At 39.4% G+C, this 24,240-nt stretch overlaps 1 protein-coding gene across 3 annotated transcripts in view; it reads left to right on the forward strand.

The window, feature by feature from the left end:
* The window catches only part of PDE4D (phosphodiesterase 4D), a 347,631-nt gene that overhangs the window by 289,827 nt on the left and 33,564 nt on the right, over positions 1–24,240 (forward strand). For all 3 annotated transcript variants that reach the window (XM_058044061.1, XM_058044062.1, XM_058044064.1), the window contains exon 6: positions 14,480–14,592. In XM_058044061.1, coding sequence (XP_057900044.1) covers positions 14,480–14,592 — 113 coding nt within the window. The remainder of the gene's footprint in view (positions 1–14,479; positions 14,593–24,240) is intronic.

Genomic DNA, 24,240 nt, shown 5'->3' on the forward strand with positions numbered 1-24,240 from the left:
TGCACTTGGCTGCCATGGGTGTCGTGAATTTGGGCGAGTGATTCTGAATGTTTATGCATATTAGAGACTTTTATAGAGTGCCCTTACACCAGTCTATTTAAAGCGATTAAGAATGTCAACCTAGGAAGGCTGTGAGGTGCTTCTCAATAGGTATTTGTCAAGTAGAGCAGGGCAGTGAAATCCTTTGTACTTTATATGTAGAGAATATAAACCTTTGTATGAATGGAGTATAAACATATGTCTATGTAAAAAGCAGAAAGAAAGCAAAGTAAGAAAATTATAAATTCAACACTGAATTTTGGGAGCAACTAAGAGCTGTTGAAGATATTAACTGAATTATTTGCATCTAAAATAGTAAACAGAAGCAATCAAAATTATTTTAAATTATTAATAAGTCAAAACTGCTCTCATTTATCTTAAAGTAGGAGAGAAAATATGAGTGAAGGGAAAATTAACCAGTCTTTTTTAGGACATCACCAAGTGTGAGGATCTAAGGACATGCCCCATTGCTGCACTCATCTGTGGGAGTAATGACGTCGGATACAGTGGTACTGAGCTCACCATGACAACCTTTTCCTTTTGGGTAACAGTTGTCCGTAAATTTCCAAAATAATTTCAACTATGAGCTACTAATCACATGGAATGTGCTTTAGGTTTGTATTAGGACTGAATCATTTGGGCATTACTTGTAGGATGATAAAAGTTTCTATTTCCAGCTACATAAATCAGGTCTAGTTTCAGTAGGTAGGAGGTTCATTTGTGAGGGACTAGGTAAATACCATCCCTGGTTCCAAGAAACAGTTTTGTGTTGGACTTGTCCTTCACGGTTGAGTAGTGCGCTCTTATCCCCATCCAAAAGTTTATACCTGTTTAGGGACGTATTATAACATATCATTTTATATTTAAATAGTTTTAAAAGTGTAGCAGACATTAGGAATTTTGCTGAAATAAGTTTATTCTATTTTTGGTGGAATGATAATTTAGATTTTAAAAGAAATATGACAAAACTGTCTGATTTCTGGCACTCCAAATTTCTCCATGGAACAACAGAGAGAAAAATTCCTTTAGGAATTTTATACTTCCTTCAGCATATTTCTCCTCTGTCACATTGTGGCTGTCACATGGATGCCCAAGCATCTCAGGACTTCTGTTGTGTGGATGATGTTTGAAAATATTATCAGTTGATGTCCTTTCCTTCCTAGTAATAAGTTTCATTTTCTGACAGAGTTAATTGCACAGCCCTCCTTATCATGTTAAACAATGTCGCAACAATGTGGGGTTTTTTTGGTTTGCCCAAACTTAGCTTTTTGTTCAGACCTGATGGCTGATGACTGTATTGCAAAGCACTAATTGCATTTGTATCAACAAATCATGGCCTTTGTTAGCACACAGCCACCCACAAGTGTACCAAATTCCACCTGAATGCTAGGGAGATTGCATTTCTTCTCACATTCTCTTCCATTGTGAATTTCTTCTTCCACCTAACTGCTTTGATAATAGTAAAATTTTTCTTATGATAAGCAAGAAAATCTTATATTTTTAGTTTTGCTTCCCTAGCAGACTCAACCAGAAACTTCCTACATTTTTATTTATTGCAGCAGATATAAATGGAACATTTGCTCCCTTCCCAAGCATAACATTTTGCTCTTTTGGGTACACTGAGGACTTTCATTCAAGTGTCACAGCCCTTGGTGGTGCGGTGTTATGGAACACTTGAGTTAGATATGTCTTGTATTTTCTCTGAGAGCTTGCTATCACTACAGATACTTCAGTTTGTGGACTGTGTCATAATCCAATGTTCTTAATGCAAGTAAGTATCAGAAGAGACTTGAAATTCAGTTTTTTAAACTTCTTTAGCATTACTATAGTATCTATATTTAATCCATTTTAAACCAACTAGTGACCAAACTTGTGTAGAAATGTACAATACAAGTCCATGAAAAAAATTATGTTTATTTGATTTATTTATGCAATGTAATTTATATTTCCCATTGCCTCACTTTATTTCTCTGTAGTAAAACAAAAAGTCATTAGACTGATAGCCACCATAAATTTAGATAAACTGAATTTTCAGCTGTTATTCTTGCTTGCGAAAAGCTATACTGATAACATCTGTGAGCAGATGAATGCTACTCTTATGTGAAATCTTACTCTAAAACATTGAGTATTTCTTCCACTTGATCTTAATCTGTAAGGGATTACAGAATTTTTGGCTGGGTTCTTTTCATGTGGTGATACTCTACATGGTAAGGATGGGGAGCTGGAAGGCATGATGAAGATGCTTGCCAAGAATAATTGGCTTCTACTGTGTGGAGCAGCCCTAATATTGTATTACAGTATGTAATTTGGGTGTTTATATTGCCTGTAGTTCAAAGCATTTCATTAATCTGCAGCAGCAAGCTGAGCTTTCTTTGGGCTGTCTCCTTACATATTTACTGAGCAAGCTACATGCAGCACTTGAGAAAATATTGTAATTTCCAGGTATGGTCAGGGTTCTTTTTGGAATATAAAGAAATTAATCCTAGTCCTCTTCTTTCCATTTTTTTTTTCCTAATGGCTGTCATATTCTGCTAATTATTCTTGTGGCTTTCTATTAAATCTAAAAACTTTGCTGGCACATGGAGGTGGATGGCAAGAGTAGTTGTGGAGCTCTCTGTGGGCTGATAAAAGCATTGTTATATCCTTATATACGTGCTATTTATTAAACTTTAGCAGTGTTCTCAAAAGCAGGCTTCTGCCAGTTCAGATTTGTCATCTGTAACATATGGAGACATTGGAGTTCTTTGGTCGGTTGAATCTGTCTTGTTTTCTTGTCTCCAAACACTTTTTATGTGCTTCTCCTACTCTTTATCTGTACATATGCCTTTAGACCCTGCTCTGATATTTTTCTTCAGCTTGAAGGGATGGGAGAGATTGAAGGTGCATTTCTCCTCATCCTCAAGGAAAAGCCCAAACATTTTAAACTACTTAGGTCTTTACCTATCCACAGTCAAAGCAAAGATCATCTGGATTCTAGAAGAAGTTATGAGTTGTCCTCAGAATTTTACAGGGCAGAATTTCTGTAGGAATAATTCAGGTTGGACAGGGCTCTAAACAAATGGATCCAGTTTATGATGTCTTTGTTCATTGCAAGAAGTTTGGACCAGACAACCTTTAAAAGGTCCCTGCGAATTTGAACTGCTCCATGATTTTATGAAACTATGAAGCATCACTGGGAGGAGGTAAAAAATATTCAACTTTAGGACTGTTAGGTGCATGTGGCTCTCATGGTGGCAAGCAAGGCCACCAGCATTCAACTGGTGTTGGTGTCTTACTCCCTGGTAAGCTCAGGGACTGTTATTTATCTTTGAGAAAAAAAAATGCTGTGTTGACAATTAACTGGTTTAAGGTTTGTGGTAATATGAGGTAACTGTGTATATTATGTAAAACACGCATTTTTGCCTTTCACATTTCATTACCTTGACCACTTGTCCAAACTCACTGGAACACATAGCTTGTCCTGTTTGCTGGACTAACTTTACAGACTTATCTTTTTACTCCTGAGTTTGAATTCATTTATATAAACAAATGAAAGCTACAGGCCACATCCTCACCTACAGTACATCAGTTTAGTCAGAACACTCACCCACATTTAAGGTTAGAACAGGTTATGAAACCCATTAAGAAGCAATCTAGAGTCACAACAGTAGTTGTGTCACAGAGGTTAAGAGAATCTACCTGATAATCAAAGCCTGATTCAAAGTTTCTTACGGCAGAATATTCAGCTACTTGTTCTGGCTTGCTATGTGTTTATTTCTAATGAACACACATTTCTTTAAAAATACTCAGGTTTTAATTGATTCTGGTCACTTGCAGGGTTTCTCAGGACTCAGAATTGGGCCCAATCCTGTTCAATATCTTTATTGATTATCTGAATTAGGGGACTGAGCGTAGCCTCAATAAGTTTGGGGACAACATCATGTTGGATGGTAGTATTGGAAGGCTTTAGAGAGAGGTTTGGGGATGTGAGATAGATGGGCTGAATCTGACAATATGAAGTTCAACAAGGCCCAGTGTCAGGCCCTGCCCTTGGGTCACAACAGTCCCAGGCAGCTCCACAGGCTGGGGCAGAGTGGCTGGAAAGGAGCTGGGGGTGCTGGTGACAGCAGCTGGACATGAGCCAGGCTGTGCCCAGAGGGCCAAGAAGGCCAATGGCATCCTGGCCTGGATCAGCAATGCTGTGGCCAGCAGGGCCAGGGCAGGGATTGTCCCCCTGTGCTGGGCCCTGCTGAGGCCACATCTCAAGAGGTCCAAAAAGAAAACACAACCACTGCTGTCATTTAACAACCTCTATTCATCACTCCTTCTATCATTCCTGACAACTCTGGAGTGACACCCATGAAATTCTGGTTTGTTGCAGTCAGTGGGAGTAATGCACAATTCATTTGAGTTGTGGTTTAGCTGCTGATTTTTCCTGTTGAAAAGTTTTATAATCTAATGACTATTCTCTATAACATTTTCCCTCTTGGAAAATTCATTGTCTCATTCTGAAGTCTTACCAAACTGAGCATCTCTTCTTGTTTTATAGCTAATCTCATTCTTTTTCAATCAGCTCCTTTATTCCTCATTGAATTTCATTGTCTACTACAATGATTTCCAAAACAATCAAAGAAAATGTTCATCATAACTATATTTGGTATTTTTTTAACTCCTCATATCAGGGACTTCCCTCTAGCAGGTACAATAAGCTTGATGTGCATGCTGCTGGACACCAGTGATGACCAAACCTGCTCTATTACTCCTTCTCTCAACTGGACAGGGAGAGAAAGAATAACAAAAGGGTCACAGGTTGAGATAAGGCCAGAAAGAGATTACTCACTGGTTACCATCACAGGCAAAACAGACTTGATTTAGGAAAATTAGTTTAATTTATTAACAATCAGATCAAAGTAAGATAATGAGAATTAAAACTCAAATATTAAAATCTCAAAATTTTAAAGTCACCCTTCCACCTTGTCCCTACTTCCTGTGCTTAACTCTGTTCCCAGTTTCCTCTACCTCTTCCCCTCCAGTGTTGCAGGGGAGTGGGTAATGGTGGTTATGGTTAGTTCATCACACATTGTTTCTGTCACTGTTTCTTTCTCAAGAGAGGACTCCTTCACCTGCTGCATCATGGGGTATCTCCCACTGGAGAGAGTTCTCTGTGTGCTTCCTCAGCGTGAGCCCTTCCCACCGACTGCAGTTCTTCATAAACTGCTCCAGCTTTGCTTCCATGGGCTGCAGTCCTTCAGGTGCCCCACAGAGTCACAGGTCCCTGCCAGGACCTTACTGCAGCACAGGTTTCCTGCGGGGTCACAGCCGACTCCCAGGCATCCAGCTGCTCCAGCATGGGTCTCCTCCATGGGCTGCAGCGGCCTCCCCATGGTCTGCACCAGGGGCTGCAGGGCAATCTCAGCTTTGGCACCTGGAGCACCTCCTGCTCTTCCTTCTGCACTGACCTTGGTGTCTTCAGGGCTGTTTCTGTCACTTAGCCTCACCTTTTCTGGCCACAATTTGCTTCTGCACAATAACTTTTTTCCTCTTAAATACATTATCCCAGAGGTATTGCCACGGTCACTGACAGACTCAGCCTTGACCCGTGGTGGATCCATCCTGCAGTTGCCTGGCACTGCTTAATAATATAGTTTAAAAATTGTATGTATCTTATTTTCCAATACTTGCATTTTAACTGATGACTGATGACATTTAAAATGACTATGCTTCCCTAAAAAATGTTGAAAGACTTATATTTCTCTTGGGTGAGCTGATTTCACCAGCAACATGTAGAGGAGCTCTGCTCCAGTCAGCTACTGATGCTCTAATTCTTCAGGAGGAAAGTGGTGTTGGCCCCCAGATCTCAGTTTATTTTGTTTTTAAAATGCAATTGCTGGAAATGGTGAAGTCCACACATGAATTTTGTTACTGGGACTAAAACCATTACTTTTTTTTTTTTCCTTCTTTAAAAAAAGGCTTTTGATAACTTCCATGATTCAGTTTTGTGTTTTGTAGGTTGGATCATGTTACTTGGTTTGTTTTTTTTAATTTCTGTTTTGATTTTTACGTATTATGTTCTTTGCCTTTCATATTATCCTGTGGTTTGACAAAAAGCAAAACAAGAAGAAAAATTGTACTTGCAGGTGTAGAAGGGGAGAAACTTCCTATTTGTCTATATTGGAAGAACATTAACAGAAAAAAAACTAGGGGAGAAGACCCTGAATTTTAATGGATTTATGCCATCTAACCCTGAATATGTCTCTTGAGTACTACTAGAATAATGTTCTGAATATATTTATAAGTAGTTAAGCAAAAAACAAGGAGATGATAAAAATATTTATGACAATAGTAAAAGTTTTGTTAGAATTAACTAACTAAAAGGCTTTATGCACCATCTTAGTCTTATACTTGTAGGCAAAAGGATTGTTCACTTCTTCAGCACTGTCACAGAGAAGTATGGAATTTTACAAGAGATGGAGGACGGATCTCTACATTTTGTAGAGTAAGGGTCTGATTCAGCACATATTCACCGGGAATAATCTGACAAGAGTATCCATTCAGACAAGAAATTTTACACATTTATATTTAGTGATTTTTATTTCTTGTTTTCATCATAATGTCCATACAAATATATATGAAAAGGGCTCTTCAGCAAAATCCTGATGGGAGCAGTGTAATACCCTTTAATCCCCAAAGACTGTTACAGAATTGCAAACATGACAGCATCGCATTTGAGCCACACACTTTTTAAAAAAATGGCTTTTATTTTCTCAATTGCTAATTTAATCACAGAATGGTGGAAACTGAAAGGGACTTCTGCAGGCCACATAGTCCAATCCCCCTGCTTAGGCAGTGCCCGCTGTAGATTATGTCCTGATAGCTTTTGAAGATTTACAAGCATAGAGACTCCACAGCACAACCTGTGCCAGTGTTCAGTCACCCTCACAGGGAAAGTTTTGCAATGTTCAGAGGGAACATCCTGTTGTTTAGTTCATGCCTGTTGCCTCTGATTTTGTTCCACTTTGAAAACCTTTCACTTCTCTCATTATGTTGAATCAACAGCAGTATTCTTCTTGGAAAGTAACTGGCTTACAGCTACAGAGGAAACTGATTTGAGGATATACCCTTTCCACTAGAATAAATATTTTTTTTAGGATACAAAAAATAGGACAAGAAAGCAACTTGTGCAATGAATCCATTATTGAACTCCTTGTCCAACAAGAGAATAGAATTGACACAATTCTCTCATAACTGTTGGGAGAAAAAGAAATTTAAAAAAGAAACAGACCTGTTCTCAAAATAAAGTTTTTTTCATGAAAAAAAGCAATAAAAATACATTAAAAGGACATTCTGATACTTGAGCTACTTGAAAATCAAGAGCTTCCCCTTTTTGCTTCATTTTGGGCAAGGTTGATTGCTTGATGAAAAGGCTTACTACTTCTTTTCAGTGAGAAAGTGACAGTGGTCCTTCTAGCAAATTCTTACAGGCAGTGGAGTAAGGAATGTGTTATTGGCATGTTATACCATGCCAAATTGGTCAGAGGGTCAGAGAGGAAGGGAGCACTGGGTAGGGATGAATGATAACAGAAGAACCTTCATTTGGCTTTTCTGGATATTTGGTAATATGAAAGAGTGGATTTAAACATTCACACTGCAAAATTTTGGTGTGCTTTGTCATTGAGGTAGTGAATTCTTTAAATATACTCTCTGTACTGAATGCATGTTCTCCTGCTTGGCTTCAACTGAAAACACTTGTTTTTTTTTAATATTCTGCCTTACTATGGCATCTCAGGACTGTTTGTTTAGGTGAATTTGCAAATACTTCATACAGAAATTCTTCTAGACTTTGGGGCAAATTATATCAATATGAGTAACTTTGTTTCAGACCTTTTTTCCAAAAAATACATAAAACGGTTACAGAAAAAATAGAGCCAGCAAAAGTTAGCAGTCTCACACAGAGAAAATGAACCATATAGTGAGAGCCTAATGATACAGTTCTTTATTTAAAGTAATCAGAAGTTTTTTATTTACTCTAAACTAACTGTTATAGGCCTCTTTCAAGAGCCCAGTAAGTTCTTCCTGGATATCTGCAGTGTTCCTGTTACCTGGTCTCATAACAATATAAGCACATACTTTTTATCCTTTTGCCCTTGACATAGAGTCTTGGTACACAGAGATATTGTTATATGAGATATTTGGTTTGTTCTAAGAGCATGAGAAGAATAAAATCTGTTTCAGAAATAAAAATTTCTGTTTTTCTAGATCCTCATTTAATGTGTGTTTTGTTTGTACAATTCTTTATGCACTTCTTTTTTATTATATAACTATAATCAAGTATTTTGACAAGTTGAGCATAACTGGAATTTATCATTTTCCTCCTATTGTACCCAGAAAGTTTCTACCTTCTCTGTTCAAGGAGATAAGGCAGTTTTCACAGCCTAAGGGTAGTGCTACTTGTAAAAAGCAGTATATCCTTGTCATTTGGACTGTCTCTGTATGTGTAAGGCTACTAACATGTACAAGGAATTTTTCTTTACTTTGAGAAGAAACTTTGAGATATTCCTAGCATGGAAAAAAATGAGTGCTATGAGTGGGACCTTAAAGGCACTTGATGAGAAATCTGCTGCAGCTGAGTGGTTTTCTCAGATGCTCACTCTAAAATCTGATCAGTGATATTGATTTGCTTGTGATTGTAGAGAGATGTCACAAATTTCAAGATGTTGAACAAAAATATCTTTCATAAGTACATTTTATCAACAGTTACACATGTGAACACTCCACAAAGATAACATTTTAAGTCACAATATGTGTGATTTTTCTCAGTAGATATAAAAAAAATTAAGTTGCAAGAAAATGGATGATATTTCTGTTCTGAATAAGAGCTAACATGGCTATAATTATTAGAAACTATCAATATTGACTAAATATATCAGTCACTTCAATTTTAGGCTATCAGTTAAGTCTCTAAGTATGAACATCCTCATTTACAGAAAAAAAAATATTGATTTGAACCTCTGAGGATTTTATTGAAATGGTACCTGTAAGAGAAACTGAAAAGTCTTGGTTCTGCAGTTCTGTTGCTCCAAACTTCAAGCAGTAGGCTGAAGAACAAGAAGATGGACAGAAAATTTGGGGATGATGTCCAGGGTCTGAATCTCACAGTAGATCATAGATAAAATGGTTTGGGTTGGAAGATCATCTACTTCAAAACCCCCTGCCATTGGCAAGGCCATTTTTCTTTCTGCCAGACCAGATTTCTCAGAGCTCCATCCAACCTGGCTTTGAACACTTCCAGGGATGAGGCATCCATAGCTTTTCTGGGCAACCTGTTCCAGTGCCTCACCACCCTTGCAGTATAGACCTTCTCCCAATACCTAATCTCAATCTGCTTTCTTTCAGTTTGAAGCCATTCCCCCTTGTCCTGTTACTACCTTAACATGTAAAAAATCTATCTCCATCTTCCTTGACTGTTCCCTTCAAGTACTGAAAACCACAATTAGGTCACCCCAAAGCCTTCTCTTTTCCAGGTAAAATTATATCAATGCAATCTTTCCTCATAGAAGAGATGTTCCAACCCTCTGATCATGCTTTTCATCTCCTCTGGACTTGTTCATGCAGTTCCATGTCCTTGCTGTGCTGTGCCCCCAGAGCGGATGCAGCCCTGCAGGTGGGGTCTCAGCAGAGCAGAGCAGAGGGGCAGAATCCCCTCCCTGCCCTGCTGCCCACCCTGCTCTGGATGCAGCCCAGGACACGTGTGGCTCTCTGGGCTGGCAGTGCCCATGGCTGGGCCATGTGCAGCCTCTCAGCCACCACAGCCCCAAGCCCTTCTGGGCAGGGCTGCTGGGATCTGTTCATCCCCAGCATGTGTTGATAGCAGGGGTTACCTCAACCCAGATGCAGCACAAGCACTTAGTCTATTAAGTATCATGGAGTTCCCATGGGCCACATGTTCTCAGCTTGTCCAGATCCCTTTGGATGACATCCCATCCTTCAGGTGTGTCAATAGCACCACTCAGCTTGGGGTCATCTGCAAATCTGCTGAGGGTGCACTCAATCTCTTCATCTACATCACCGATGAAGATATTAAATAACTCTTGTTCCAACAAAGACCCCTGAAGGCACCACTTCTCAGTGATGTCCATCGGTATTCTGAGTCCTTGGCCACAACCCTCCAGATGTGACCATCCAACCAATTTATTATCCATCTAGTAGTCCACTTCTCCAGTTCACCTCTCTCAATTTAGAGAGTAGGATGTTGTGAGGGACCATGCGAAAGGATTTACGGAAGTCCAGGACATCCACAGCCCTTCCCTTGTCCACTGATGTAGCCAGTCCACTGCAAAAGGTCACTGGGTTGGTCAGGCAGGATTTATGCTTGGTGAAGCTGTGCTGGTCTCTCAAATCACCCCCCTGTCCTCCATGTGCCTTAGCACAGCTTCTAGGAGGCTCTGTTCCATCATCTTCCCGGGCACAGAAGTAACCTTGACAGGTCAGTACTTCCCAGGATACTCTTTCTACCCTTTTTAAAGATGGCACAATGTGCCATCTTTTCCTCTCACAAAGGACTTCTCACCTGACTGCCATGACTTCTCAAATATCATGGAGAGTGGCTTGGTAACTATATCAGCCATTTAGCTGAAGACTCTGGGATGTATCCCATTAAGTCACATAGACTTGTCTATGTTAGGGGTCCTTAGGTGTTCACAAAGCTGATCTTCCCTTACAATGGCTTTGCTATCCCAGTCTCCATCTGTCTGTCCTCTCAAGAGGTGTGCAAAGGGAAAAATAAAGATTGTGACAAAGATTTGTTGAGTACCTCAGCTTTCTTTTAATCTGTTATTACCAGTTTATTTTTAACATTGTTTATCAGGGGTACACACCTTCTTTGACTTTCCTTTTCTGGTTAGACCTTCCATTAATTTAGAATAGCCTGGAGGTTTTCAGAAATTCTTCCAGCAGCCCGCAGCTCCAAAAGACAGTACACATGCCAAGACTCTCTGGATCACATCACTGCTTGGCAGAGTTCTTGTCTTGCCTCCAAGACACTCCCATTTTAAGGCAAGTTGTCAGAGCCATTCACTATGTCCTTGCTGAGTCAACTCTTTTCCAGGATCTTTGCGTCACTTAGATGATCTCAACTGATCAGACAATAATGAAGAATCTGTACTTATTTTTTGATTTTGATGTTTCGAAATTCATTAAAATACTACAAAGACTAGTACAAATACACTTGAGTGCTTTTCTGCTTGACCGGAAAAGTATAATATTGCTTTTTGTTCTCCAGGAGTAGCAGAATAACATATATGAAAATCGTGACAAACCATTACGTAAAGTGGACATTCTACATAAGTATTGCCATATAGTAATTTTTTCCCTTCAAAATTTTTGAACAGAAATTATTCCCAAATAACCATGTGAGTTAAAGTGCAGCCATCTATGGTGGTGTGTTAGGCAGTGTGCTAAGAATCGAGTCTTTTATAAACACAGACAGCAGAACACTCTTTAATAGCTGTGCAGTGCCAAATGATTATGGTAGAGCTTTTTCTTTCTGCTAGCCTTTCATTCATTGTTTTTTTTTTTTTTCCTAGGCACCATATTGAAAGCTACATATATTGGAATTGCCTGTAATCTGTAAACTGAAAAGAGAACACTTGCTGTCACTTCCTTTTTTCTAAAAGCATATACAAAATAACATGCAAATTCTTAAAGCAGTTGGTGTTAAAATGTTCTCTTCCTCATATTAGACTCTAATGAGACACAAAAGAACCTTTGACATTTCAAGATGCCTCTCATTTACAGAAGTTAATCTGTTTAAAGACTTCATCATCTGGGTGGGAAAGCTTGATCATGTGTCTAAAACAAAAAAACCCAATTGGTATATCAGTCCTGGATCTAATTACAGGGTGCTATCTTAGAGGTAACAGAGAAGTCAGAAACAGTGTTGTGAGGCTCTCAAAGCTGCACAGCTTATAATTATTCTTTTATTCTTAGCTTAGTGGCACCGGAGTGTTATACTTGAAAAGCTGTTAACCTCAACATTTTCCACCACATTGTATAACAACAAAAGTGTGGGCCAAATTTAGAGCTTTGGTACTGTTCAGGAAAAAGCTTTCCTACGGTTGTTCTGCCCTGCAGAACTGCAGGTGTGCTTGTTTGATGGGTACTTTGCCATCATTTAGAAAACCTTTTATTTCCATTTAAGATTTGTCTGACAGCTCTGAGTTCTAAGAATTGTCAGGAGGTGCCAAGTCCAGCAAGTCTTAAGCCTAGCACTGGCCATCAGAATTTTACTGAGCCTGAGTGGTCAGTCGGGTCCCCACAGCAGTCGCAGACCCTTGAAGTGTGGCAGTCTGAAGTGGGAGATTGTGAGAAGCAACCTGAGGGTGAGGTACTTGTGAGTGATGGATTCTGCTTTCTAATGTGCCTTGAGATGTACTGGTAAGGTAAACAAGAGATAAAGATTCCTGAATGTAAGGTGCTATTGGTAATGTATATATTTTTGCTAAATAAATAGCAAACTGAACATTTTATTAGTTTTACCTGAATATTGTATCCCTTGAGTTTATTTTGTAGTTTTCATACTTCTACATACTCTCTTAAATATTAGATGGGGTGTTAAGAAGGAAGATCTTGTTAAGAAAAACATGGTTCCCAATATCTGATTTTCAAGAATTGCTATTGGGCAGACTTCAGGCTAGCAGGAAAGTAACATCATACAAATTTGTTTTAATGTGTTCAAGAACTAGTGATCTGTGATGTGTGTTGTATCATAGACCATTATGGATTCCCTTTCAATAGATAAACAGGCTGGAAATCCTGACTTATTGGCCAGGAAAATCCTTTGGATAAGACAGCATTTGTAGTAAGTATGCATCTGAATGACAGAGTTTACAATTTAATGGGAAGGGTTTTTGCTGAGTGTTGGTTAACGTGTTTACTGAAGTGGCAAACACTGCAAAATTTTCATTAAATGGTTCTGCCAATTAATCTCAATTCAAACTTCTTCCTGTGTTACTATTTTTCAGATGATAGTGAACTTTATTCAAAATTGTAGGGTGTTTTTGCAATAGCCACAAGTATGTGAAGTTTAAAAGTTGTGAGGGAACTTGAAGTTTCTGAACATGTGCTCAGAAACATAAAAAGATACAGGTGTAGCATCCAGGATGTTGTAAAATAATGCACTGAGCTATTTGGCAGTAGTCCATGCTGGGATGTTTTATTTGAAAAGGAGTTTTAGTTAATTTCTTTTTCTGATTTTTGCTTGTCTGACATTTTGAAAATAGGGTAATTTGATGTGAAACAAGTTAAGAGAGATGTTATGAATGTGAAACAAGTCAAGGGAGATGTTATAGATGTCCATAACCAGCCCATCGAAGAAACATTTCTCTCCCTCGGAGGAATATTTGCATGTAGCTGATCTAGATGTGTCCATGCTAGCCGTTTCAAAAGTTGATGTTTCAGATACACGGCTTGCAGGATGAGATACCTGGGCTAGAACTCACTCAGCTCTGAGTTCAATGTGGAGAAGCATTCTTGCCTTCAGATCTACATTAAAATAAAAAATAGCCAGGCTTAGGTGAGGCTTGAACTCTTTATATAGGATTATTTTTCTAAAATCATTTGCATACTGACAGATTTCCTGTTGTCGGGGAGTTATTGAAGAAGGGTACGTCTTCCTGTCTGTAACTGAAACTTCTGCAAGACAGTTAGTTCCAATTGAATATTTAGCAATTTAGGTAAAATCATGGTCATTTCCCATATTGTGTTCCTGTGTCCAGTTCTAAAGCCTTTTCATCGGTTCCTTTGTGCTTATAGACAACAGGCAATACTTTGTGCCTGCTCTAGCGCGCGCACACACACACACACACACACACACAGACAGACTCTGGGTTAGAACAAATACGACTGCAGTTATTTGAGCACTCCTTTGACAGCTGGCGCTTCGGTGGGCCGGCGTGGTTCGGGGCACTCACATGTGCTCTTACACCTTCCCCCACGCCTCTATAAAGGTTGCCCGGCTGCTTTCTGATGGTGCCGCGGTCGGTAGGTAAGAGAAGGGCGGGGAGGACGGCTCAGCGCTCCAGCCGGCGGGGGCTGGGTGGCTGTGGGAGGCTGTGGGTGCCTGGCCAGCCGAGCCCCGCGCTCTGCGCGCCCTCCCTGCCCGGCTGCCGGGCCGGGACGCGGAGCGGAGCCGGAGCCTCCCTCAGGGGGCGGCGCTGCGGGCGGCAGCGGCCCCGGGCGGCGGCGAGCCGAGGCCAGGGGCGAGCCCCGCAGCACCAAAGTTACTTGTCCGCGCCGTCCCGGTGTCTCCTCAGGGCGCGGCCCAGCGGAGGGGCAGCTGCTCGCAGTATGAGGGAGCAGCGCCCGTGTCCGGGCTCCGGGCAGCGCAGGATGGGCGCGCTGGCGCTCCCCGTGAGCCCTGTGAGACGCTTGCGAGCTGAGCGCGCCTTTCCCTGTCTTTTCGCAGAGGAGGCCTACCAAAAACTGGCTAGCGAGACCATGGAGGAGCTGGACTGGTGCCTGGACCAGCTTGAGACCCTGCAGACCAGGCACTCCGTCAGCGAAATGGCCTCGAACAAGGTAGGAACCCGCGGGCTCGGCCCCGCCGCCCCGCTCCCCCCGGAGCGCGGGCCGGGGTCGCGGCAGCCGCGGCTGCGCTGGGTCAGGGGCGGCCGGAGGGGTCCGGGCGCTGGAGCGGCTCCGGGCGGAGAGACTTGACCAGGAAAGCAGTGTCCAAACGTAGGTTTGGGAGAGGGAACGGGTTCTGTTGTGGTTTTATGCACCAATTCTTTTAAATTTCAGTGCAAGTTGTAAAAGTGATGCAGGTCTTGTAAAGCTAAACTGTTTTCTTGTGTGCGTCAGTTTAAAAACAAAAAGAGATTGTTCAGGGCTGCTGGCAATTATCTCCTCAGTTGCTCCTTTTCACAGAACCCCATACAGAATTAGGGATCTTTCCTAGAAACGGTGTAGAAAGTAGCATGAAAGGTGATAAAGATAGTTCCTGAGCCCAGAGGAGCTGAATGGTGGATTCTACTTGTAAACAATGATGATGACACCTCTCATAACGCTATTTGTTATGAAAGAACATGCTCTCAACCAAAGTGCCATCACAACAGGCACCTACATTCAGAGGTGTGCTTCTGCCACAGAGTGCGCACTTCCTTCGCATCCTGGAAGCTGAGGATTTGCATTAGCTGGGAACTCTGTGATGGGATCTGCTATGGTCTGTATGGCTTCAGCTTTGCATTTTGAAATTGAGTTTCCATATCTTTCATCCATAAGTAAAATTTCTTTCCTGATTTTGATTTTTAAGAAATATGCAGGTACATTTCTGGAGTTAGTTTTTTTTAAAGGTGAATTAATAAAAGTGCTATATTACTTCAATTTATTTCAATTTCAAAATTTATTTTTATATTTTTGATCAACTGAGTACTTGAACAACATATACAATTAGAAATTATAAGAAATCTTTAATTACACAGGATAGTTTTGCTACTGTTATGTCTGCAAAGGCAGCTGATGATATTTTAGCATCTTTTAACCATTTCAATTGTAGTTAATATTTTAAGTTGGAAGACAGTTTTGACTCAGATTATGCTTTCTTAATACTCTACTGTCTTGCTTTGACTGCTCTTATTTTAGTATCTTTTAACCTTTTCAGTTGTAGTTATTATTTTAGGTTGGAAGGTAGTTTTGACTCAGATTCTGCTTTCTTAGTACTCTACTGTCTTGCTTTGACTGCTCTTACCAAGTATCTGCTGTTTGTTATTGACTGTTTTTAAGTTCCTGTTGAGGTGTGCCTGCATGTCAGATATGAAGTGTCTGTACACTTGTGCAGTTTAATCCCACAATGTAATATTCCCTGTGCTTTTCTTGGCTTTACAGACGCTTAGCACCAATTTGATCTCTGTTCTACGAGTTTCCTGCCTGGCATTTCGCTATTCTCAGAACTGCGTTTTCTGTTTTTATTGCAGCTGAAAGATCTTGTTACTCAGTACCTATTGTGTATGCATCTGTAAGCTACAAAGTCAAGAGTTTCCAAGGTTGTTTCAGCACTGTTTAACCCTGAGACTTTGTTTTCACAGGGAGTGAGATCAGACTGACACAGGCTACCTGGTCTTTTCTTGCTAACAACTTTGAACACCTGTCAATTTCCTGGCTTGTGATGTTTGTATAACCATTCTTTCACAAAATGCTGCATTTTCTTCAAGTATTTATTTCTTAACTCCCTATAATAGATAAGATATGCAGTGTCTTTGATTAACAGTGAGGGTAAGCTGTTTCTAGAATGAGGTAAAATTAATTGCAAATCAATGTTTTTAGGGTTTGCCAAGTATATTCAGATTTTTACAAAAAGAGGATATTTTAAAAATAAAATTTGACAACTGATTTGCATTTATAGGTAGACTTAAGGGGTGCTGCTGAGTTTGATACTATGTTTGTACTTGTTTGAATAAGTAAGTATTTTCACGGTCTTTTTGGAAATCTAACTCCTTGTACACAAATTTGTTTCATCTTTCAGTGTTCATTTGGGAGGTTTTTGTTTTGGTTGGTAAAATAATTTAAAAAAAACCCCAAAGAACAGACAAAAACACCAAAAAAATCCATACCAAAAGCAACAACAAAGTGTAAATCTGTGCCGCTAACAAGCATGTGAACAATCTTGAATATAAACCAGCAAGCCTGTACCATAGTGTGAGAATGATTAATGCAGGAGGGTTTTCATTTTGGGGTACAGCAGTTTATTCTGAAGAATAATTTCAATTCTTCTTGCTGAAACATACCCAGCATTTATACAATATTTCCTGTTGTAATATAACTGCAAACTTCAACACTCTCAGTGAGGCATATAGATAAATTATACTACTTTACCTTAAGTGAGAAACTGAAGAAGAAAAGCTTTGCTCAAGGCTGAGAACACAGACTTCAGTACAGAAGTGAACATGCAAAAGTACTTTGTTCTCTATCTGAAGAGTAGGTCCTGTAAAATCAGATGGGAAAGTCAGGAAAAGGAGTATTGGTGGTACAGAAGGACAGAGTTTCTCACAGCGTTTCTCTCTTTCCTTTTGTCTGGCTCTCTCAAAGAGCTAACTCACAAGACTGACTGATTGGTGATGGGGTGATTTTCCCCCCTGGTCTTTCAACTACTTCCCTTACTTATTTCTCTCCCCTTTATTTTGTCTGCAACAGCATTCACATCAGTATTAGTTTTCTTTATTTGTGTGAACAGGTGCAAGACATAAGGGGCGGCATAAGAATTGAACTCTGCACTAGGTAAGAACTTCTTCCCATTGTGGAAAGACTGCCGTAGTAGAGGGGAAAAAGAACCAGGATGGGAGCAGTATTTCATGTCCTGAATGCTTGGAGTAATCCAGGGAGTGAGTCTTAACTCCAGTCGCCTTCTATGCAGTGAGTTGACAGTCTGAACTGTTGGCTTCATCTGTTTGGAATCCCTTTACTGCTGTAATGCTTGCGTGGGACTAGCATTAGCATATCCCAATCCAGGGATATTTATTTTGTTTACATGCCCCTCAAGCTCAATTAGCAGTAGTCTATGACGTGCCGGCTCATGGCTTTGGGTGACGGAAAGTGGAGTGACGCAGATACATAAGAAGATCCTTCTTCTCCCTACTTAAAATTGATTAAAGCAGTAGTGACAGGATGCTATCCACAACCTCTGGATGTGCCCTGGTATGTTGTGGGACTAAGTGTTACCCAAAAACTTTGAAAGCAGGCTGTAGATCTGTTCTGTAGGAAGCCTGCTGTGATGCTTGGCTGCCTACATTACATCAGTATGACTGAAATATCTGGATGATTTCCCATTTTCCAGCCATCTCCATGATACAAAGATTTCCAAATTCTTGCAGCCATTGCATGTGAAGTAACTGGTGCACCCATAAGCATAGTTTGTAAATCAGTGCCGTTTTGAAAGGACATAGTATGTATTTGTATGGTCACTTGTTGTGTTATGAATCTTACATAAGTAAACAGTAGTGTGTTGTGAATCTTACATAAGTAAACAGTGGTGTTTACTTACATTGCTAGCTTCTGAAATGGGGTACTAGCAGGAGAAAACCAGCTTTTTAAAAGTGCAGGAAGTTTGTCATTTTGGTCTCCCCTAGAAACCCTTTAAAATTTTAAAAGTCTCCAAAGCAAACATATAAGAAGCACCTTAAATTCAGAAAATTGACTAAAATGTCTTTCATTTTTGGAGAACTGTCTGGTTTTCTTTACCATGTAATCTTAATATTGCCTGATGTTAGTGGACTGTAGTATTGTGTTTTTCTGAATAATACTTTCTTGAAAGATAAAATATAATTTTAGGAAATAGTTTGCAAAGCTGGGTCATTAGAGATAGGATCCCAAGGCATAATTAGATGTCATTGTTTAACTGTTCAGATTTCCACATATCCCAACCCATATCACTTTTTCTTAAACTGAATTGTGAGTAGTATCTCCTGAAAAATATGGGGTTTAGGAGGCTACTAACTTGTTGATTGTGATTTCTAAATTTAGATACAGCTGCACTTTGATGCACATAAAAAAGCAAATGATATTTTAAAATTTCCAAGTTGCAGAGTGATGATTTTTTTATTTTTTTCTTTTTAATATTTTCTTTCTTTTTTTTTAATGAGTAGCATCCTGGGTTTGTTTTTTTTTCCCTGCTAAATAAGATTAAAGCAATATTTAATAGAATTTAAATTTTCTGAGAGAAGAACTGTCTTCTTCAGTATGTAGTTTACCACTGCCTAGTTTATGTATCTGAATTGTTTTGTGATAGAGAATACACAAATTAAAAATTCCAGTGATAAAGGTGAAGCAATTCCTTTCTGTTAGACAGCACTATTTGTAGATTAGTCAAACATGGAGGAGTATGTATAATGAAACTTGTTTGCAAAAGTGTATTTTCACTTCTGTAATCACAATTTTGCAAGCATCTCTAGTTTGGTGCTTTATGTGCCTAAGTATCTGAACTTAGACATGGGAAAAGTTTCAAACTGAGTCGTTTTTGTTTCAGCTTTAGCTCTCCTGCAGATGATGTTTTTTGCAGGATTTGCTAATAACTGGTAAACAGCAAGAGTTTAGGAGATGTCAATCATAGGGCACTTCTTTCCCACTACAAGTGCCAATGAATACCCTTGTCCAGGAATCTCTTTTAGGTATTAGAGCTGAGAAAATTTTGATTTCATTGTCGGACCCTGTTAACTACAAATCTACTTTTAGAGTATAGACTTTCTTATAATTGTCCGGGTTGTATACCAGTATGTGCAATTGCTTACAGATTAGGGTAGAAGTTATTTACAGACAGTTACTAGTGCTATTCACTTTTTTTTAAAAAAAATGAGATTTCTTTTGGTGATTTGAAAATACCCAAAGTACCAATTTTATCAACCAGCTAATGTCCAAAGCCTACCCTAATGTAACACAGGACTTATGTTAAAAGTCCTGAACTTATCACCTTCTATGTATGTCGAAACAATAATCTTAATGGTACTTTATTTTTAAAAAATACTTACCTATAAATATTTAATGTAAACCAAAATGATACTTGAAGGCAACTTGAAATCTGTTCAGTTACTTTTTTCTTTTTTTTTTTTAACATTTCCTCCTCTGCTACTTTGAGCAGTTTTGTAATCACATTTTCTTAGTGCTAAAAACTATTTTTCCTTTCATCTTTTCAGCACTAAGAAGCTCACACAGGTGGCTGACTAACATAATATCTGGGGAAAAAGTGAGGCTAAGTTTATTACTTAGGTCAAATAATACACCACGAATAAACCCTAAAATGCTTCAGACAGAGGTGCTGTGTGACCGTCTCTGTGTTTTCCCAGTGTTTTCCCAGGAAAGCCCTGCTACCAGCATTCCAGCATGACCCTTGCTGGAGCGAAAAAAGCAGGGCCAGAGCCCCTTGGCAGCTCTTACACAAAAGCCCCACTGAATGGAGAAGCATTATTGTGTAACCCCAGGCTGACAGTAGCTCTCTGAGTTTACCCAGGCTCAGAATAAACGGAGCTGATGACAGACTGACTTCTGGTTTAGTCCATCCATCTGTTTTATCATTGTCTTGTTCTGTGAAAAAGCTTAAGTGCTGTGGTGGCCAGTACTTTTGTATGGTCCTAGATAGGCTGTGTCTAGAACTAATCAACGTGACTGAGTCTTTTGTTAACAGGCTAGATTTTACCATTTTCTTTTTTCTGTTCTTGCTTCCAGCTTTGGGGTTAGGTTCATGGCACAGTGAGGAGCTTGTCTTCAAAAATTACCTTTTGTATGTAAAAGCATATTTTTTTTGTAATGGATTTTCCAAATGTGGAAGCTCAGCTGGAGTAAAATTAACTCCTCTGTCATAGCCACTGGTTAAATTGACCTGTTTCCAGTTATGGGACAAGATAATATGTCATATCCACTTAAGAGGATTTAAACATCGGTCATTCACTTGGGTTAGCTATTGCATATAAAAAATAGGTGCTGGAAACATAGCACTGGAAAACAAATTTGTTGTTTTCGTGAGTGAATATAGGGTTTCTTATGTGGCAGTCCTCTTATATAATGTCTGTCAATGCCATTGCATTTGGCTGGCTGACATGGTTTAATTGGGTCTTAAATTTTCAGATCTCTCTAAGAAAATCTGAGAATTTGATTAGCTCTTTAGAATGCTGCTTGTGATTAAGATTGTGATTAAAGGGCAGCTGTTAGCAAGAAACTGCTTGTTCAATGCTGTGTCAGGAAAGTCTTTTATTCATTAAAGATTTCAGTTTGTACAGTGACAAACATACTGATAAGTGGCAAGCCTCAATTTTAGTTAATGCACACTTGTGTGGCTTCCCCAATTTTGTTGTACTTTATAGCAAAAGAAAAGGGCAAGAGTATTGTGGAGGTAAGAAAGGACTAGTTTTCTAGGAAAACTGCTTGCTTTCCATTCACTGAAACCAAACTGAAAGAATTTTAAGACCTCTGGGCTTGAGTGCAGTTCCCTGTACACAACTTCACCTGCTCTCATGCAAGACTTCTCATGCTTCTGGAGAGCAGCAGGCTTGCTCTGGGGTAACTGCAGTGATGAGTGAGGTGTACATATATGTATACATAAAAAAATAAAAGGAGAAGCACATTCCCTGCTGTACTGTACAGGGATGTGCTGCAGCAAGATAAAGGGTGAAACTTGCCTTCCTGCAGATGCTTTGCACCAGCCACTCTTTATCATTTATGGACACTTCCATCTTCTCAGAAACAAGTGGATGGAGTAGTGGTGCCACTTCAGCTGTGGCTGAATCTCTTCTTTACAAATCCTGCTACTTCCATAGGGGTTGTGGGGTTGCTGACAAATGAGAAAAATCACGAAACATAGTTTTTTGCTAGCATAGTGAAGTAAATGTGGTGAGTGAGGCTCAAGGCAACTGAGCTGGAAGCAGCCCTTACTCATTGTGTGGGTATATAATGGCAATCTCTGGCCTCCTTGGGCCATGACAAGCGGGCAGTTGTGATTTTAAAACATCTTAAATCTGTGCTAGGGTCAGCCTCTTCCACATTTTTTGGTACTCTTCCTCAGAAAATTATCCAGCACCAGCTATCCAGTTCTGCACCAGTGGAAAGGATCCTGGAGTTCATAGACATAGACATAACTGCTTTTTGAAAGGTCCTGGGTGTAAGAGATGTGTAAAAGAGACAGTATGCCTTTCAGAGGGTTGCTATTATTTAACACTTTGCAGCTTTTTAGCTGCTTCTAAGATTGCAGAGCTTCTTGGTCCCTAATAACTTGATAATTTTTTCCATAAATATAAACAAATGGTCCATGCCAACATACAAACAGACCTTTTTCTGTAGCCTCTTCAATTATAGGAAATAGCACAATATGAAAGATTCTTTCCTTTAGCATAATGGGACAGAAAAACAGACAAAATGTTACAGAGTAAATAACTGAGGTGTAATATGGGAAAACTACATTATTTTCAACCACTATAATAACCGATTTTAAAATTATGAATTTTTTACAAAAAACTTTTTTTTTTTTCCAAAAACTCTTATTTGGAAAGGTTTTTCATGGGTATGCATATCTAATAACTTCCTTCTTAGTAATAAGGGGGTATTCATGACAACTGAAAGGTATAAGAAATATCTAAATACTTGTGGCTCCTTGTGACAGTATTTAGAACCAAGAATGCTGTCACTGTATTCCTGGTAGGGTGCTGCTTTAGTCAGGGTTAGACTGTAACATATGAAAATTTTAGGAAAGCAGTGGCCATTCCTAAATCAATTTTGTGTTTCTAGTAAGAGGCAGCTTCTACTATTATATGAAGTTTTGGGACAACAAATGTAGTATTTGCTGAAATGTCACTTCAGACTTTGTCTCATAAAGGCACTCTACTAAGAAATGTTCTCCTGTTTCAATTATATTTGTAGGGGTTTTGGTATCATCTGCTACAACTTTACATGTTTAGGAGACTCACCACAGGATTAAGTGTATTATAGATCGATATTTCCCTGTCTGTGATTGTTTGTTTGTTTGTTTGTTTTTAATAAAGCTTATTTCAGTAGAAATTGATCCCAGTTAACTCACAACCAGTCCCCATGTGAGCTGCAAAACTGAATCTAGGCAAGCTAAGGCATGATAGAAAGTGATGCTACTCATCCTGCCTTGAAACCGTGTGAGCAGGGCAGTGGCCCGCGCCTGCCTCTTGAGCTTGTTCACCTCTGAGCTGGTCAGAGGTGAACCTGCTCTGTGACTGCCCTGTTATGAGCCTGGTGGGCACAATGTGCTGCCTTGGGGGGCTGCTGCTTCATCTGGGTCAACAGCCAAGGGGCACACTGCTGTGCTAGGGCAAGTTCAAGTTCTGCCTGTTGTTCTCTCTGTTTGCCTGCCCCGGGTGTTGAAAAGAAGCTGCACAGACAGCAGCACCGTCTCCAGTCTCCAGCAGTGGAGCAGCACTGAATCAAGCTAATGTGTCAGGCCTGATTACAAGATTCTCTAGAAACAAAATTTAAACAGCTTGCTGCTTTTATTAAATTGTAGCCCACTAATATATTGCTGATGAAAATGAGCTGGCTGAATACTTGTATAAGATCCTACAGCAAGACAATTACATCAACTAAACCTTCCACTCAGAATTGCTGCTGGTTTATGCAAAATGAAGTCAGTGTTAATTTTATTCTGGAATAAACAGCCAAGCCTTACAGGAAATACATATGGTTAACTTCAACCTCCTAACCATTCCACTACGTCAGTCATATTACCCAGATGTGTAAGTCCAGGAGTATTTTTTGATGCATGTAAAGATGTGCGGTTGTTAATTGAATTTGTTTACATTATTTAGAGGACCTGTAAAAGCAGGCATTAATATATTTAAACCAGCCTATCTGATTTGTGTTCAAGGCTGAGTGTATAGCCTTAATGCAGTAGTTTTATCCAGAGTTACAGACAACCTCACCGTGCTAGCTGAGATGTTAATATTTTCATAAACATGATTTTTGTGATCCGTAATCAACTGTTATAACAGACAAGTTTTTTTCTAATGACCAAGAGTAAAATAAATAGCAATAAAGATGCTTTAGTTACTGTTAAATCAAATTCTAAGAAGAGGACTCCAAACTGAGGAAGTAGAATTTTGTAATAAAATACGGTTCTCTTGTTTTATACCGATATCTGTCAATAGATTCAGAACCCCTGCACAGGTTGGTGCTTAAAAGTTGTTTCAGTTGCAGGGACTAGATATGAAGATATATTTTCCTGCTCTCTTCCAGTGTAGTGGTTTATACTGAACATTGTAAAATATAAATGGAAGGATTATTTTATGTACAAACAGTGACTTTTCATAATATATTGTATCCCACTTCGGTGCTTCAAAGGGTCATCGAAATGAAGAGCAATTTTTAATAAGTGAGAATGTGATTAATGTGTACTTGCTGACACAAGAAAGCAGTTGATTGTTTTCAGAGCTGATTAGAACAAAGGAAGGATAAACATTCTAGGTTTCCTTTAGTTTTTGCTCTTCAGCAGTATTTCTACAAAATTCATCCCTGGTACATGGAAAAAGTAGTTCAACTCTAATGAGTAGAAGGCGCAGTAGAGCTTAGAGTAAGAAAAAAAGAAATAGCAGGATAGTACTCTTTCACCTATAGAGTATAACACAGTCTATTTAACAGAAACAAATAAAAAGCAGGCTGCTGGATTGACAGTGTGGACCTGAGCATCTTCAAGTATGTTTTAATGAAAAATTGCCAAGACAGACTAGAAAA

The sequence above is a fragment of the Melospiza georgiana genome, chromosome Z (assembly GCF_028018845.1).
Source record: "Melospiza georgiana isolate bMelGeo1 chromosome Z, bMelGeo1.pri, whole genome shotgun sequence".
In the NCBI taxonomy this organism is placed as follows: Eukaryota; Metazoa; Chordata; class Aves; order Passeriformes; family Passerellidae; genus Melospiza; species Melospiza georgiana.